Consider the following 19,897-nt stretch of genomic DNA (forward strand, 5'->3'; position numbering starts at 1 on the left):
ATCTGATATCCAATCTCCAACTCATAAGATATCATGTATTGTAGATTAAGGAATTTGACTCATACTTTTGACGGCCACGGTAGGCATACCCAAGTCCGCCTCACAGTATTTTAGGCTTAGGAGTTCTAGGAATGGTATAGGGTGAGGGCGGTGGGAGGAGGCAGACTTGTTTCGTCTGCATATAATTTTCATTCTAATTAATTATTCTGGCGCGTAAATTGGAAGTGACATTTTTCACAGTTCTAGTAATTGACATAAATTATTGCAAACTATATATCAATGTTCAAATTAAAATAAAAATGAATCTAACTCCAACAAAAACGTATTCTAGAGTCCGTTGTACAGAGAATATTTGTATTCAGCGCGGAAAAAACATTGAAACGGTGAAAATTATTCAATGGATCAGTAAAGTCCTTGGCGTGCGCGAATTTCGAGAGAGTTGCAAGAGAAGTTATTAATGAAGAAAGTTGTTTATCAAGTATAATCTGTCGTATCTGCGCTGACAAAAATATGCGTTTAATATCTAAACTTGACGCTGCAAGAGAACAATTTAGCGTAACCAAATTACACTTGAGCGAAAAACAATCAGAAACCGTAACAAAACCCGCAGAGAAATGAAGACGCAGAGTTAAGCCGGTTTTCCACTAGCGATATTTTTCGCACGAATCGACAGTTTACTTTTGTTCCAGAGCTCTCAACTGCAACCATCTGGAACAAAGTGCTCAAATACAAAGGAATAAAGTCGCTTCGCGCGAAAATATCGCTAGTGGAAAACCGGCTTTAGGGTCGTCTAAAAATCCGATGAAAAGGCGGGTTTCATTTTCATCGCAAGTGACAGTGTTTCGACTGATCCCATTCTGCGAACAAATGAACGAACGACACAAACAGATCCTATTGAAACACCAGATAGATTTTCTTCAGTAAAGGTATGTTTCTATTACATGGAAGTTATGTTTATAGTGTACAATATAGAGCTTTACTAAAATAGATCATATTTTGCAACAATATAATTTGTACCAATTACATTTTGATCACAAGCAAATAGCAAAGGGAGTTTATGTATTTTTCGATGTATTTTAGCAATCTCGATAGACCCTGTTTTTTATGAGCGCATCATATAAAAGGCTTAACCTGATTAGATATATAGTCTTTCATTATATGCAGTTTTCACCTTTAGCCGGAATAACTCGCTCCATGTAAACAGGCCCTAAATCTGTATAATGCGACATTTTTAATAGTTTATACTCAATTACCCAAACTGTGCAACAAAAACAGTTTCCCTATCAACGGAATAGTACAATGTTACAAGAGAGTTAGCAATCGGTAATCCAAAAACAATCGTCTCAGCTCTTATGCGCATCGGTATTTTGAAAAACGAAGTCAACCCGAGGTATAACGAGTGTGGCAAAAGGAAACCATCGTTGCTACGTCAAACAACCAAAGATTATCTGAAAAATTTTACATGGAAGAATGTTAATGCTGAACTAAAAGAAAGAAAACCAGTGTTTCTGTGTTTCATTGAAGCAGCTGTACACAACCCAGCTGTTTATAAAAACAAAACATTTTACCATTTAAGTAGGCTTCAATCACCTCTTGTTGGTCGTCTCGTAACGATTCATAACCTAATATAACCAATTTGAAATGCCTCTTCGATTGAACACATATTTGCTGACTTTAGGCAGCTTTCCTATTCTTGTGGAAACTCTTCTCCAGACGTCTTTTCGGATGTATGTGGACTAGCGACGATTTATTGCTTTTGTAATTTGTACACCAACCGAAGTGAGTCGTCGAAGAGTAACCAAAACCGAGTGGGCCCCACTACAAAGTTTTAGAATAATTCATACGAAAACTAAGACTAATAAGCTACTAGATTATTTGATGAAGCAAATGTCGTTTTAGTCGTTTCTGAACTGACATTTTGTTTGTTTCCGGATGATTTAATGATTGTAGATAAAATGCGAACGGAACTGTAAATTCTGTTTACAGGCCATCGGGTCACATGTGCTCGCTTACCACGGACAGAACTTGAATTTTATTCATATACGTACAGTATATCATTTCTAAAACCAGTTAAGTTGATAGAATACCTGAAAATCGGTATACAAATATCAATTTCGGTACCTATTATATCATAAGTGAAATGTAATTTCATTCATGTATAATAATAAAGAATAACATTTTATTCCAATTTATTCTAAATCGCGGGTATTATTAATTTTTTATATCACTAATATCTGGATAACATGGAAATTAGATAAATTCCCTACTTCCCTTATATTCATACAATTCTCTCAATTTCGCCACATATTTTTGTCAAAAGTATGAGTTGCTTTTTTATAGATATCATTATTTTCTATATCGTTATATGTTACAATAAGTAAAATATAATTTAAAAACCGTAACATCTAGCAAAATATGAATCAAACACTTCTCAGTGATCATACATCAAAATTGCATAACCAGATATAGTAATTTTAAAGTACTATGTTGGTACTAAATCATTATCCTATTTTGTTTTCAATCTGACATGCTTATATCTGTTTTCATAGTTACAAAATAATAATGATAAATTATTATATATATATATATATATATATATATATATATATATATATATATATATATATATATATATATATATATATATATATATATATATATATGTATATCTGATATATCCATTGGTGTGGTGAATGCGGAATTAAAGTAGGTTTATTACCTTTTATGTAAATTCTAATACATCTATGGTTGAAAGCCTTTGGAAATATTTCCAGATGAGTTATACGTATGTGTATTGAACTTTATTGTATTTAAAGGTATATGATAAAAAATTTTCTATTAGGGAAGTCATAACTATTTTTCAAATTTTGGTCACATAATTTTCCCCTAAAATTACCCAAATCTGCCCACACTTTGAGGCAGCACTTCACTTGCGATAGTAACTTCTAGTTCTTATATAAAATCTTTACTAACAACTGCTATAGATTGAATCTAATCAGTGTTTGGATTACGTCTCTGCGCCGGTGAATTTGGCGGGGAAGATATTAAGACGTGGAAAAAGTGGTGCTACAAGTCTACACTGCCAGCTAAAAAGTAACTGATGCGCTTGTTTAAACGGAATCTGGAATCAGCATTGAGGTACTGTAACATAAACGAATTTATGTTTGCAAGTGTTAACTCCCCCACGACTTTCGGGAAATTGTACGCTGCATGTACCATAGCTAAATTGTCACTACATTATTGACACGAGAGTAGCATTCCAATCTATTCGTTAATTGTAAAGTTCATTTGCTCGTAGTTAATTGTAAAAAGAATGCGTATTTAAAATATGAGGCGCTCTAATAAAGAAGAACCTTGAGTCGAAAGCGCCAGAAATATTTCACAGACTGTATTATATACGCTAATGTGTACATATCTTGTGTGTTTCTTGAGTTTATTTTGGACGCTGCTTTTTAAGTATTTCTCTTCCCAATAAGCGCAAAATAGCCCCAAGTAAGCATATTTTCATATAAAACGAAACAATCTACGAATAACATCATCTTGCAAATCAAGATTTGAGTTATTAAAACACGCAAGGCGCAGAATTCTAGTAATGTATCGACTTTATTGGTTTGCTCGTTTTATATTTCATCAAACTGTCAACTGGTAAAGCGTATTTTTGAGGTATTTTCAACTGGGTCATTTCCTTAGGAAAGCGATCAAAACTACAAAACATGCATGGCTACTGCCCGTAACTATACATAACTATTTTGTCCGCAAGATCAAAAAGCCTTGCACTTTGCAGTAATTATATTTTGCAACTGTCGTTATAGCAACAAAGACTCTTTAAATAGCTGTATAAAATAGCTGTTATTTGCCATGTTTCTTAATTTTCTAAACACAAACTCCATCTTGCACTCATTTAAAGGTATAGTGAACCAAATTAGTGTTAAATATTCTGAAGTATAATCATTGAAAAATTATAGATCATAAATTTTATATGCCCAATCGCGCTGTCTCAAAACGACGATACAAAGGAATGATAATATTTACTTAGGTTAAATTAAGAAGGATAAATCAATTAAAATTTTGTGGCACTTTATTTCAAAGGGTTGGGATTCTTAGTCACGGAATAGAAGTATAATACACATCTATAATTCATGCAAGCCACGAACAGTTGAGAAAAATTATCAACCATCGGTCACTTGGCAGTTAAATACACTTAAACACACATTAAAACCAAACCGCTCCTTCTTGTCAGGCAAGAGCACTGCACCGGCATCGCAAACGCGTAGGTTAGACTCCTTCCAAAAGACTGATAATTGTCACAATTCTCCTAAGGGTAACTGTTCCTGACATATGAGATGTGTATAAATTTCACTCGTAAGTAAGCCTGACGGTTAAACTCTTTAAAAATCAAATTATCCTACCTATATTAGAGTGTGACAAAATATTTACCATCACCTATTTAGCTACAAGCATTACCATATTCTCAGTATACAGTTATAGAAACACGGGTGGGAGTTTGGGAGAACGGGAAATAATCGTAGGGAAAACGATCCTGTAGGGCGAGTTTTTCACCATTATTTCGAGTTCTCCCAACTCCCCACAAGTTTTTCTATAACTGTATAGAAACACAAGAAAAAAATGTTTTCTCTTTCTTTTATAATATAACTCGATTAAAAAAGTTTTGTACAAATATTATAATTCGATTCAATTACAAATTCTCATTACATCGCTTCGCTTGTCAAGTTCGGCGGGAAAATTCCCGTGTTTCTATGCAGTTTTAGTATACACCCGACTATTGTCTATTACAAATCCTACATTCTGATTGGCTAATCAACCATTGCCTATTTGTGATGGTGAACGGTCGGGAAAAATTCGTTTGCCGGACCGTATAAAATTGAATTAATTAAATTATTTTTGGGTGTAATTGCGGTGTATCGATTATTTTCTTGAAATTAATATATCTAGGTACAGGGTGTATACTAAAACAATTAGACAACTCGTCTTCGTTGTCTATGAGCAAATAGTTAACTCAGGGTTCGCCATCGTTGACTATTCGAAACACGCTTCTCGACTAGTCAGCACGCGCGTACTATAAATGTTACATTATAATGGATATTGTGAAATGAGTTTGTAATAAATAGATTATCAAATCAGTTACAAACACTAGTGGTTGCATTTTTCCGATACAGCCACTAGATACAACTGATTGTAACTGATTTGCATATTTATCAATCTTATTTGTATTAGGTATGCAGTGTGTGCATGTGACCTAACTCACTAAATTTTGTTGGGTCTCACCACAATGCACCAACACCTCTATCACGAGTATAGAATCATCTATACATGTCCAAAATGTCCGTGTCTGTTAAATTAGGTATAGCCGTATGGCCAATAACGATATTAGTTTACATTGTCGCTTAAACTTTGGGAACCATTTTTATCCAATTCGGTTGCCGTTTAACATGACAGTACCTTCGCAATCATTTTAAAATCATGTACATCAATAATTCTTCGAGTGATTGACTGTCTTGCATAGCAAAATATGTCTAGATTTTTTTGCTTGCCTACCACGTTATAAACTGTTTTGATTCCCACAATTCCTTCGCTTCAAGAACGTTCCCGAAAAATATCTTGAGTAAAAACTCGTCCCTAAGACGCTAGTGTTTTCATCACCAAGTCTTGTCTCCACTGAGTGCGCTCTCGTCATAAATTAAGCGTCATGTATTCAAATTTATCGAACAACGAATCGCAGTGTACGATTGAGAGTCTAACTGTACGTACATGATAGCTCAATTACGATTTTCATATTAAACGCTTGCCTTATAGATGCTTTACCTGCGATGTCAGTTTCAACAAGTTATAAAGCTATTTAGCCTTTAGAGAAGTTTAACTCATTGAATTTTTCAATATACACCCTGTAGAAATAATTGGAAAGAATGAGCTTGTATGTAAAAGATTTGTTCCTGAGAAGAAATGATCCTGAATATCGTAACTGGCTGGCTGTAGGCAATGCCCTCAAAAACCTTAGTGAGGGTATTCGGAAATATGCAGAGGTAGAACTATTGAAACTTCATGCTTTGATAACAGCAAAAATTGGGGCTGGAGCTATATGCCACTGCAGCTGTATTGCTGGAAAGAAACCAAACCCCCATGGTCGAACAACAACTTGCAAATGGGCACAAGAGTTAAAGAATTTTCACGTTTTTTCGCGGACAGGGAAACCTATTCCCTGGCATCAGAGCAATAGTAATCAATGGCATGATCTAAATCATGGTTACTGGGAGATTGCAAAGTTATTCATGTCTGAACTAGGAAAAAATACATCAACAACTAAAGATCCAAGCACAACTGATTGTTCATCTCTCCTAAACCTTCTTATAAATTGTAGCTATTTCAAGATTCAAGATGCCGCATTAAAAGCTGTTAGAGATTGTCGAAATAAATGGGCTCATGCACCTCATCTAACACTTAGCGGCATTGATAAAGAAGATGCTTTCCTTGCCATTGATAACCTGATAAGTGATCCTGAGCTTGTTAGGGTCAAAGAAGTTCAAGACTGCAGGCCGCGTATTGAAAGAGCACGAGAAGCGGATTTTGCAATCTTAGAAGATTCTGAGCTCCAGATTGTCCAAGAATATAGACGTATCAACGAACTAAACGAAAAATTAAGTCAAAAAATTAAAGAAGAACTAGAAGAATTAAACCAAGAAGTTAAAACACAGAATAAAGATGATATGTCGGTTATTATGAAAATGATAAGTTCTGTGATTCCGGCCGTTCTCGTATTCATAGCATCCCTTGTACGGCACAAAGTACCATGGGTACTTTGGTCTGTTATGGTATTTCTCATGTTTTATCAAGTTGGTGACAGAAGTTTGATATCGGATGACGGTAAGATAGACTTAGAAAAATGATTGACTAATTTTTGAAACGTTGATATTCAACAGTTATTGCATGGGGATGGTTCAATAATTCAGAATTCATCATAATTGGTTTAATATTCATTTAAAGTAATGAACAATACAGCATTATTCGCTCCCGTTTGTGTCGATTTCACATGTAGCATATGCATGACGTCACGACCAGGATAGAATTTATGTTTACCTTACAGCATGTCCCTAGACAGAAAATAGTGCAAGTTAGTTTCACGGTATTTAAAGTGATGCTGTTTCATGCAATGGACGACTTGCGCTTTAGACTGATTGTTGATGGAAGTAACTGGATTCACCACAGCTAGAAAGATCTTACTTAAATTAGTACAAATGCAAAGTTTAGCTGCGAAATTTTGTAAAATACGGAAAATATAGCCATGCGAAGTTGGCATATTTTGTTACTAAATTAGTTACAAAATTCCGGCCGTAATACATAAGTATACAAAAATCAACGACTTCGCATGGCTATATCTTCCGTAATTTACAACAAATACCAGCCAAACTTGGCATTTTTACTAAATTCAGTAAGCTCTTTTAGAAAATGTCCTTTTTATCGCCAATGTAAAAAATTAGTCTAAAGCGCAAGTCGTCCATTAATTAAAACATTAAACTTGCTACACTCTTAATGACGTCACTTACTGTGTTTTTTCCAAAAGGCTTACAAAGAAATGACATGGTCTTCTTTGTAACGAAGCAACAACAGTTTTTGTTTAAATCCCCTGTAAAATGATAATTTAATGCATTCCTAGACTTATCTCAGTAATTTGAAGTACTTCAATGCGAAAAGAAGGGCTCTGTCTGTTACTATTTCTTCACAAGCGTGGAAGACAATATGTTTTCTTATAGCCGCCTGAAATGTTATAAACACCGAGGCAAATAATACGCCATGCCTAAAACAGACCCGTAGCTGATTGATTAAATGACCCCCCCCCCCGATTTGAAAATAAATCCTCGGCAATTTCTTTCAGGAGTGCCCATCCTCCCCGCTGAAGTGAAGATCCAGCTACGGATCTGGTAAAATTATGCATTTTTGGCTATTGACTAGAAAGAAAACTAACAAAGTAAATTGTTTTTACATTCTAGGTTGTCCTAACGCAATGATCAAATCATCAATAAGCCACTTTCATTTTCAAGAATTTGATTTCTCTTCTTACCTGGCGTACAAAAGAGAGGGATTCGTTGGTCGAAAGTGGTTTTTCTTTGAAATGGAAACTATTTTTGAAGACAATCGAGGGATTGTAGGTGTTCTTATCACAGGAGAGCCAGGATCTGGTAAATCAGCCTTAATGTCTCAACTGATATGTTCACCATATTCCAGTCTGTTGATTCACGAAAACATCATTGGGTATCATCTGTGTGAATATTCTGAAAAAGGAAAACGTAGTGGGGCGAGATTTGTTCGCAATTTGGTTGATCAGATTGCTGCTCGGCTGCCAGAGTACGCCAAATATGTTGCAAACAATGAAAGAGTTCGAGCGGAGTTGGACACACGTTGTCACAAAGATCCTACGGAATGTTTCTTCTCCACAATTGTTGGCCCTTTACGAAATTTGAAACCACCTGATAACCCCCAGTTTATTGTAATAGATGCCTTGGATGAATGCTTGGAAAGTGATACACAAACATCAGAAATTATAGATATCTTGAAAAATAAAATACTACATTTTCCAAAATGGCTAAAGGTCATATTAACCTCTCGGAACTTGACCGCAGTCACATCTAGACTCCCCCCGATGCAGATCAATAGAACATCGTTGTTCGCCGCAGACGAACGGAATATAAACGACATTCAATATTATGTATCTCGCTTCGTGTCTCAAAACGCGCAATTCTCAGACAGGTTGTTGACTGCAATGAAAATTCATTCCGGGATTCAAGACATGAAAATATTCCTGGACGAAGTCATTAATCGAGCAGAAGGGAACTTTTTGTTTGTAAAAACGACACTGCAATACATAAATGACACTGGCGGGAAAATTAACCTTAAATCTTTACCGACAAGCTTGTTTGACTTGTGTAATATTTTCTTTGAGAGACAATTTGGTGTTGGAGGATTTGGGTCATTCAGGTATTTTTTTGAAGTCCTGTTAGCAGTTTATTCACCCCTCCATTCGCAAGAAGTTGAAGATATTCTCAAATGCGAGTATGGAGCGACTGATTTTGACAAACTTATTGAACACGTGTCATGTTTCTTGCGATTTGGCCGAGATGGAACTTTGAGAATTTACCATCAATCGTTTTCAGAATGGTTGAAAAGTCAGGCGAATGTTCTTTCTATCAACCGAACTAGAGGTCATCAAAGTATCGCTAGGTTTTCTTTGCGTCGCATGAGCCATAGAAAGGAAAACATCACGTTTGCGGAACTAACTGAACTTTTCATACATATCCTCTCAGGAGGATCATTAGAAATGCAAGAAACCGCGTTGAATCTTTTTAATGTCACAGAAATGCGGGAGCCCCAGACTAATCAATCCATACTACATTACCTCGTTAAAAAACCAAACATTTACCTTCCTGTGCTTGATTTCTTCTTACGAAAGTTTCAAACTGTTGACGTACTTGATGCAAGTAAAAAAACGCCTGCATTTTACGCTGCGAATCTGAAGGACTTGTACGAAATTTGCAGAGTTGTATAGAAAATGGGGCAGACATTGAAAGCTTTTTGGAAGGATACAAAGAATTGGATTCAGTCACTGCCGTTGTACGAAATACTGGTATTGAGAATTTTAGTTTGCTGCACGTAGCGGTCGCCAAAAGGCAAAAGGATGTCGTTGAACTTTTGTTGAAGAGTAATATAACTTTTCCACTGTCCGTTAAGCATTTTCCAACACCTCTTCATTTAGCTGCAGCAAATGGTAATTTAGAAATTGTTGAACTTTTCCATAAATTTTGGAACAATTTTGATCAAATTACTCTGCATCATGCGGCAGCAGAATCACATCTGTTGTGAGATTTATACTTTCAACAGTAGATCTGCGCGACTCTTGTGTACGGTGTCAACCTGAAAACTTTTTACAATTGAGTTCAAAAACAACAGTACAGGAGACACGCCTTCTTTTGAAACAGCTCTTCATGCTGCAGTATCCAGAGGACTTGTTGATATGGTTCAGATGTTGTTAGATTTTGGAAAAGAAGCTCTAGAATGTAAGCATCATTCTGGCAAGACTGTTTTGATGGACGCTGTGGAAAGAAATGATTCAGATATGGTAGACTTGCTCTTGAGACATGGGGCAAATATCTCTGCAATTTGCGCACGGGGAATATCAAAGGATAGTAGCAATAGAATATGTTCCATTTTTCAAAGTAGCAAGCAGGAATTTTTGTATAAGGTCTATTGTGCGAACGACAGTTGTAAATGTGGTTACAGCGTCATTCACGTGAGTGCAAAATATGGCTTGTGGAACATGGCAGAAAAAATATTTCGTCATGGGCGAGTGGAAGAAATTATTAATCTAGTAGATTGCAAAGGGAACAGAGCAGCAGATGTCGCTATTATATATGATAACAAACATTTTCTTCAAAAATATATACAAAGGGAGCATTTGAATGAATCAGAAGTCATCAATCGAGCAGCGTGTTATTGTTCGGTTAATGTCCTGAAGCTTTTTTTAAATTATCCAGCGGAGGAATATGAGAATGTATGGAATCTTTTATTGCTATTTGTCAGGTGGTCCCCGTGTAATCAGCCATCAATAGAACGTTCCTATTGTATGGTAGCTTTTGATGATAACAATCTTTCGAAGGCAGAAGAAGTAAAGAGAGAATCGGAAAGGCGCTTGAGAATGTTGAAGCAATTAGTTGAAGCGCATCAGGATAAACTTTCGATTCTATACAAAGAAGACGATGAGATAACCCTCTTGCATTATGCCGTTTGGCATGGGTTCACTGATGCGGTGAAGTATCTGGTTAAACGTGGTGCTGACATACGTCTAACACATAAAAATGGTTATACTCCCTTAATGCTTTCGTTAGAGGGGGCACCGTATAATGGCCATCATGCTTCGTATCGCTGCTACACAACAGACGATGGTCTTTTTAGTTCCTGTAACACTACATGCCACGATGAGACTGCAAGTTACCTAATTCAGTCGCAAAAAGCAAGTATCTCAAAATGTGATCACAGAACTGCATTTATGTTAAAAACAGTTATTAGAAAGCGAATGCCTATGAGCTTATACGCTTTGTTGGATATTGGTATCAATTGGAACTGCCGATTTAATGATGATCCAACCACGATGTTACTCCACTTAAGTGTTGGAAGCCCGGAAATTACGGAAGTACTAAAAATATTTGCTGTTGACGTCTCGGTAAAATGTGGAGTTTCTGATTCAAAGTCCGAAATGCATCAAATGTTCCTTTTTCCAACACCATATGAATTTGGCAATTTCTTTAAGTCCTCGCGTAATGGAAAACGTTTCCCTTTACAAAGATTGATCGACCGTCATCCAAGAGGTGTTCGATTATTGAACGAATGTTACGATGCCAATCAGAGATTACCATTACACTATGCCATCCAAGGCGGAAATCTTGATGCTCTAAAATGGCTTAAGAATATTGGAGCTAACGCCCTTCTAAATCCACGTGACATCGTCGCTGCTAGGGATATTTCTGTATACGCTTTAGGGGATTATAAATGTGCTACAAAATATTCGTATTTGTTAAACGAACTTGTTCCGTCGAATGCGAAATATCGAGTAGAATGTTTCGAAGAAGTGTTGCGAGCATTTTTCGACTCGTCACATAAGAATTACAGCTCAAACGTCTCTTCTATTTCATTTGACATATTCCGAAATTCTGCGTCTCCTGTTTTATTTTTGGCAAGTGAAGTTGGAGCAAGCGTGGTGAAAATTGTGTACGAAAAGGCTTTGCAAATCATACCAAGTTTAAAGATAAATAAATATTTGCTTCTTGATGAACAAGATAAAAACGGAAATACACCTCTTAATTATGCAGCGTCTCGTGGTTTTGAGGATGCTGTCAAGTATCTTGTACAAATTGGAGCTGATATCAATATTAAGAACAAGTTCAATAATACTCCACTATTGACTGCACTGCTGGCTGCTCCTCTTGATGTCATTAAGTCCCACTTGAAACACCGCTGCTACACTACAAATGACGGCGTGTTCACGTCTTGCGAAACCACGCCCTACGATGAAATCGTAAGGTACTTAATCTCGTCAAAAAAATAAAAAATCTCTAGATGCGACGAAGAAAATGCATATTTATTATCTCTCCTGATTATAAAACGTATGCCGCTGAGCTTGTATGCCCTTTTAAAGAATGGTGTTGATGTAAACTGTCAACTTTCAAATCAAACGTTGTCCAACTTTTTGTTACATGTTAAATACTGGGGCAAACAAGTTAGTGAAGTGTTAAAAATATTTGAAGTAAATGTTTCTGTCCAATGCGACATCCCATTCACTTTCTCGGATCTTCATTTCATCTCCAGCATACCAGTAACTGATGAATTTGGCAATTTTTTCGAACCTTCTCAAAGAAGTAAGCGATCTCCTTTACAGAGATTGATTGACGATCATCCTAGAGGATTTCGCATATTTGACGAATGTTATGATGCTGAAGGGTATTTACCGATACACCGGGCCGCCGAAGGCGGAAATCTTGATGCCATAAAATGGTTTAAACACGTTGGAGCAAACTTGCAACTGGAAACAAAACGTGGTCTCACTGCCCTTCACATTTCTATATTAAATTTGGAAAAGGATAAAAAGATGATTGGTAGAAAATATCGTCGAGAGGTGTTTCAATTATTGATGCAAACATTTTTTGACACAAATCCACAACCAGAGTTACCGTGCGGTCATGCGTTGAAAGGATTATCTTTCCTCCATATTGCAGCTGTCAAAGGGATTGCTGTGCTTAAGTACGTGCATAAAAAAGCTACAGAAGTGTTTCCGACGTTGCCGATAAACTGTGTCAATGAAGATGGATTAGATCCGGTTTATTTGGTTCATTTTTATGAAAGTGTAATGAGTGAAGGGTTTATTGAAGAAAAGCTGCACTGGGAAAGTTTTAATATTCCTTTAACAGACTTGATAACATCCATAAAGAATAGTCAAGGATGGTACAATTTAGTACTAGACAAAATTTCAAAGGGAGCAAAAAAACATAGGAAAAGACACAGGAAAAACGCGGAATCAGTAATCGGTGTGCCGCCTGCTCAATATCCAAATCTTGAAATAATGTTTATTTTAGTATTCCATTACTTGTACCATCAACCAATTGCTCAGTCTTCTGTAGTAAATTCCCTATCGCAAAATGAACATTTCCGTATAAGAGATTGTCGAGGTTATTATGACAACTTTCCAAAACTAGAAGATGCCGAATTTGTGCCCGATTTGGCTGATTTTTCAGAATGTTTAAAAAAACGTAGCCGTTTATCTCGGTTACTCTGCAAAGCGGAAGGACTTAAAAAAAAGTTAGAGCACAGTTGTTACCAAATAAGGAAAATACTTAAGTTAGTTTTACTGTGGCGACGAAAGAGCAACCGTCAACTGAGTAGCTTTATGTTAAAAAGCTTAGGCTGGAACGATGGCTATCAAAAGGAGAATATCGATTACCGCTGGCCATATTACTTTCTTTACAAAATGCATGTGAAAAAATATGAGAAATTTCAATATCTTACCGTTTTAAATGAAACGTTGGAATACGTGCTGCCTGCTTCTTTGAAAACGGCCAAATGACTTGACACGTTTTCTTCGCTACTTCTCAAATGAAATTAACTTCCCCACTAACTCACTATTATAAAAAGTTAGTAAAATTACTTTTTATTGGTAAAAAAAGTTTATCAATACATTAAGTTCATTTACCATATGTCAAAACAGGTATCCCAAACTCGTGTTTTCAAATCAGTCATATATTCGATAATTCATGATATATTTTTATGTGTATGTATATGTATATATCACTCCCCGTGTATCATAAAGAACGAAGTAGTAAGTGTAAATAATTAATTTTTTTGTCTTTTTGAATTTAATCATTATTCACTGAAGTTCTTTACTTATAACTGGAAAACATGAATGCAGCATCCCCTCGCCATTTTAAATGAAGCATAATATTTCCTGAGCTAGCCAGACCTTACCGGCACTAAGTGAAATTACTTATTAAATAAGCCGATAGCTGTTGTTTCAAATTTTTCGGAAACAAACACAGCCGTAAAAGTGAAGTAACGTCATATAAACATCAATTGGTGTTTGTTCATCGACCCGTTTTCCTGCTGTATAAACCTGCATTTCTTCACAGTTTATGCGAGAGTTAATAGTTTTTTTACTTATGATAGCTAAATCCTCAAAACAGCACAAATTAGATTCCCAAGCACTAAACGTCGAATGTCGTTTTTCGATTACTGAATTTATGCAATGATTGCAGTCGACTTTATAAAAGCTTTAAAGTGATCTTTTTTTATCAAAATTCCGAATTTTATGCACTTTCAATAACTCTTTTTAAAGTTTAAGCGATGATGTAGAACCTTAAATAGTAGAAAATGCAGAACCTTAGGTCTTCGCAAAACGACATATCAAGGCCCATACTTATGAAAATAAAATGGGAAACTCGCCTATAGACGGGATGGCGTGTTTATATGGAGTTCAATTTGCAGTGCAAGTTCGTTCAACGGCATGTTTTATTGTAGAAAACGAATATGCCAATATATACACATGCTCCAAATGTATATTTATCGCGAATCATCCCGGCCAAGCGGGATGGAGTGTTTATATGGCAATTTCCCGTCTCATCGCCGGGATCCCGGCACTTCTTCCCAGGCACTTCTTGCCGGAATCCCGCCTACGCGGGATGGAAAAGTGGTCATATAAACACTAATTAGTGTTTGTATTTTAAGAGGGATTTCGGAAACTGTCCCGTCCCGGCTAGGCGGGATCATATAAAGAGGCCCTTAGCCAATCCGGAAGTTGTAGGTTACTGTTCTTTTACTTCTTTACTCATTCAAATTTGATTCAACGTGCAAGGTCCATGACATAGGATTTGGGCAACTTTGGATTCCGCTATATGTTCTGTCACATACCCAATGTCATCCTGAATCTCTGGGCGGAATTAGTACCTTCGCACGGCGCTCCGCACCGGCTGGGGGATTAAATTACTTTTTCCGCCGTTAATGCTTTGAAACGGACTTAAGGTGGCTCCCTACACAGTTCTTAAGTTCTGCATGCTCAAAATTTTTAACTGCACATTTTAAACAGGGATGTTCAGCATCTAAACGGCTAGAAGACTAAAATTTCATATACCTTTCTGGCAACATCGCTAGAACGAAATCTACTCAGAACTTGTGTTTGCTAGTCGTTGCTATAACAACAGAGACGTTTCAAAATGGCCGCTAAACAGAATTTAATCGAGTTTATTTCGCAAACAAGTTCGGTGATTTTTTTTCATCAAAATTTGACACTAGAGTCAAAGATGCTTTATCGTGAAGTTTTAAAAAAATTGCGATAGTGCAATTTTTGAAAGGGCTAAAATAACGTTTTTTGCAATAGAAAAATCGCACTAGACAAAATATTTTTAAAACTTCACTATTGATTAATCATCTATAGCGCAAAATTTTGTTGAAAAAATATTGAGGTCACCGAACTTGTTTGCAATATAAACTCGATTCAAACCATAGTAATATACGAGGTTAAGCCCCGTTTACACTACAGTCAATTTATTGGCACGGCACGGCTAAATGGGTACCCATGCCCAATTTTATTAGTGTTCACGCCATGCACGAATGAAATGGGCACGGGTACCGACTTTTGCCGTGCCGTGCCAGTAAATCGAGTGCAGTGAAAACGGGGCTTTAGTTTACCGGCGTAGTTCACCAATAATTGTGGTATTATAAAGCTGTAATAGGCTCGGTGTTATATATAATGTACAGTATCAGTGAAATGGTATATCACAGTTCTTCAAATTTTAAAACATACAGCCCTATAGTTATGCACTGCCAAGTGAAATATCCTGTTTATAAAAAAATAATATAACATGCCAAAACTAGAGTTGCAAATACTGTATTCTATATATACCGTTAATTTCACGTGATAACTAATTATTTAAAAAATTTAGATTTTCTCTCGATGACCTTGAGAGAAATAACCTTCTCTTGATGACCTTGGTAGAAACATTAACGGGAATATATTATTTCGGATTGTAATTTTATTTATTTTATTTATTCAACCTGCCTTTCCTAAAATTAACTAATCACGATAAAGTCTGCAACAGGGACTACAAAACAAAGTGGTTATTTTTAGCAATTTTTTTGTATCATGCAAATTAGTGGTCCCCTGGTCTGCAATAAAATATATTGTCGTTTATTTTTCATGATCAGATTCATAAATTCGTGATTTTCATATTGTAAACTTGCCCAAAACAGGATTATATTGTAAACTTCCCAAAAATCGTGCCGACGTACAAAATGGAGCTCATAAATAGAAAAAGAACGTGATCATGCATTAGAGTTGTATAAGTATTACACTTGCAGATGCTGCAGGTATGTAACCTACACAATATGGGTATATAAATAATACAATATAGAATAAATTATTTCTTGCATAATACTTATCGCAATGCAGTAAACACGTAACCTATCTGTTGGAACAATGCTCATAGTTCTTTTAACAATAACGCAATGAACTGATATTATTTATATATAATATATTATCAATATAACTACCTCCTCCGCGGGCGCTAGGGAGCATTTCGGGCGATTTCGGAAAATGCGGGTTCCACCTGCAAAATATCATCGCCCGCCATATTTGCCCGGAAAAAGGCCTCCGCAGGAGGTAGTCAATATAATATTATTTTATAATTTGTTAGATATATTAATATACTGTACTATCCCCAATAGTAGAATGTGTAATTTCAATGACAGTACACTGTGATTATTTTTCTCTTCGGCAAAGCTGCGATATTATGGTCAGCAAACGTCCTTTCCATGGAAATCATGAAATACACTCACAAACGGAAATATAGTAAATGCACCTATGACAGATCCAATTTGAATACTCATCCCACACCAGTACAGCGCCCTTTTACTTTCTTCGCGCATAATAATTGATATCGTCAGACGAATATAAATGCCAAGCATGCTTGTTGTTAATCCTCCAATAACCTAGAAAACGATTTTATAATACATATACCATTTATAGTACGTGCGTGCTGATTGGTCGAGAAGTGTGTTTCTATAACTGTACAGAAACACGGAAATTTTCCCGCCGATATTGACAAGCGAAGTAATGTAATGAGAATTTGTAATTGAATAGAATTTAAAATTTTGTTCAAATTTTTTTTATTCAAATAAATATATTCTAAAAGAAAATAGACAAAATAACTTCCTGTACTCGAAATAACTCAGAATAACTCGTTTTCCCAACGATTTTTTCTTATTCTGGAAGAATAACTTCAATTAACTAATTGTTATTAATTGCCAATATAACCAAGGAGCAGCGTGGCAGCATCCTCAAACAACATCATACTAACTCTCCTGACGAAGGTCCTCAGTTCGAAACGTCAAGAAGTTTTTTGTCTATTTCAGGCAGTTGTTATACCACATTTGATGCTAAGTTGTTAATTAATTGTTTTAGTATAAATTTCGAGTTGTTTACAAAAATATTTCCAATCAACACAACAAATCAACATTTGAAATTTATTTTTTCAAATAGTATAGCAACAAAAAGCTATAGCAACATGACTATCACTTCAGAGACAGTGAATCTTGACCAATGTACGAAAATCAATAGTCAACTTTAAATTTATACCAAAAACTGTATAGAAACTTGGAAAATGTTTCCTATTTCTTAAATGTAAATTGTTGTTCTCGTTGTGGCTTTAAGCCCTGTGAAAAACTGGAAAAAATTATACTCACTGCAAGTGTCGCTCCAGTATCAGATTTACTCAGCCAGGGTGTTGGGCTTTGACTTGCTAGTATAACTTGATACACAGCAGCACACAAAAATACAAATGATGCAATAAGAAGTGTTTTTCTTGATTTGATTCGAAACCATATCGTAAAAAAGCAGATAAATGAGGAGGCAATTGGTCCCAGTGAAGCAACTAAAATAATAGGATAAAAAACCTTAAAACATAAATAATAAAACCAAAGGGCTTCAGTTTTTGTCATGCAATGATTGTGATGCAAATTGTTTGCAAATTATATCTTTTCTTTCATTGCATTCCTTTGGCTTTGAACTATTATTTCATAAAATATTCATATATACAAGTTTGGAAGGCAAGTGTACAATTAAATCAGTCTAAGGCTCTAATCATTTCATAAATGGTTTTTGAAGCGGCAATAAATTGTCTCATACAAAGCAATATTATACCAATAAATCATTGATATCTTAACATATAAGTATTAAGATAGGACAGCATGTTTATAACCCTAAACTAGAAATTGTGCCCGATTAGGAATTGACGTGCCAAACTAGCAATGGTATGTACACTTTCTTTAAACAATCACTCTGTGTGAAATGAGTGTTTATGAAATGTCAGTAATAATCATGTCTATGCTGTACTATTTAGCTGCATTCTAAAACTGTTACTTGGGACAAATTGTTACATTTACTGCATACATAAAGTACAGGAGTTAGAGTAGACCTGATTACCCTTTTCTGGGCATATTTTCTGGACCCAAATTTATATAGTGAAGGTGTTATTGATATGAATTGTGCAAAAATTTTATGTTATATTCATTACCTAAATGATAAGAGGGCATTCCATAAGGCTCAAAGGCATAAGGTGATAATGATGGAAGAATGCCAAAGGAAAAAGCTGACACAATTGCTTGTAAGAAAAACAGAAATGATAGTCCTCTGTTTGACAGGCATGAACTCCCACATTTAACTTCAGTTTCCAGCTCCTCGTTTATCAACTCTGTCCTGTCAGTGGCATCATTACAATGTTGAGGTACAACAGCAGCTGTTATCACTTCTGCTGATTGTTCTTTCACAGCAAATGGTAGAAAATTCAGAGCAAAAAATGCAGATCCAGAAAACAAAATCATTACCAGCAAAATGATGAAGTAGGCACTGGCTGAAAACAACAACCCAGAATCATCATATTGTTGCGATGTTGAGTTTCCAGAGGTGGCATCACTGCTATTGTTGCACACAATGGTTGGTGATCCTTGAATTATAGCCGCAAGACCAGGCAACAGGCCACAGAAGGACTCGCCAATATACAAGGCTGTGACGTACCGTGGGTCATAAAATGCCATGAATGTGAGAAAAACAACAGATGATGTACAGTCAACCAATGCCATGGTAAAAACTAGAACCATCAAGACAACACTATGGGGTTTGCCATCTATATTTGTTGTCGTTCTGTACCACATGGAGAGGAACAAACACGATAAAATGCCAATGAGAAAGATCAAATATATCGTCACTTTCTCGGTGAAAACCCGTGGACGAAGTCGATTTGCAAGCGAGAAGAGCAAGGGACCAGCAAATCCCAGTTGAATGATTACCACTGTGTATGATGCGATTTTCCATTTCTCAGGGGCATAAAGCACGATGACTGGCAATTCAGACCAGATACCATTGACTGTAATCCACGAACTCAACGCAAAGCAAGCAATCAATCCGTATGTCCGCCAGGATATATCAGTATTTACTAAAGCGTTCTTTGCATCACGGCAGCTTTCAACCAAACGCTCCATCATACGCGTGCAATATTGAGAAAATAACATGATTGCAGCAGTTAATTTATATCTACACAAATTCTGGCATTTAAAATAGCGTAAAACATATACCCACGGGAATATTCAATGATTAAATTTTCATTGAATCATACCTAATGACAATTTCAACAATAAATCTTCTCTGTCTTTTTATTAGAACCGGAAGTAGATTAAATTTGACTAAATTGTTAAGAAAATATCCTTAAAAGAAGGAGTTTTGCGAAGTATCTGCAAATAATTCAAATAGTAGTATTTTTTCAGGGTACTCGCAAAGAAAGATATCAATTTGGGGGCC

The 19,897-nt window shown here is 35.9% G+C and overlaps 1 protein-coding gene across 1 annotated transcript; it reads right to left on the reverse strand.

Moving 5' to 3' along the window:
• Positions 1–15,717: 15,717 nt before the first annotated feature.
• Positions 15,718–19,727, reverse strand: LOC114517586 (riboflavin transporter 2-like). The gene is made up of 3 exons (XM_028537372.1): positions 18,618–19,727; positions 17,788–17,975; positions 15,718–17,034 (listed from the first exon to the last, which is right to left on the reverse strand). The coding sequence occupies exons 1-3, from the start codon at positions 19,609–19,611 to the stop codon at positions 16,840–16,842; spliced, it is 1,377 nt and encodes a 458-aa protein (XP_028393173.1). The 5' UTR covers positions 19,612–19,727; the 3' UTR covers positions 15,718–16,839.
• Positions 19,728–19,897: the final 170 nt, after the last annotated feature.

Source organism: Dendronephthya gigantea, unplaced genomic scaffold (assembly GCF_004324835.1).
Source record: "Dendronephthya gigantea isolate DGI-Jeju-01 unplaced genomic scaffold, DenGig_1.0 000009F, whole genome shotgun sequence".
Lineage (NCBI taxonomy): Eukaryota > Metazoa > Cnidaria > Anthozoa > Malacalcyonacea > Nephtheidae > Dendronephthya > Dendronephthya gigantea.

Excerpts from the sequence above, each read along its gene's own strand:
- LOC114517586 (XM_028537372.1), bottom strand. The coding sequence starts at position 19,611 with ATGTTATTTTCTCAATATTGCACGCGTATGATGGAGCGTTTGGTTGAA. Across the intron at positions 17,976-18,617 it reads AATGCCCTCTTATCATTTAG|TTGCTTCACTGGGACCAATT; the intron begins GTAATGAATATA and ends CTATTATTTTAG. Across the intron at positions 17,035-17,787 it reads ATACTGGAGCGACACTTGCA|GTTATTGGAGGATTAACAAC; the intron begins GTGAGTATAATT and ends ATCGTTTTCTAG.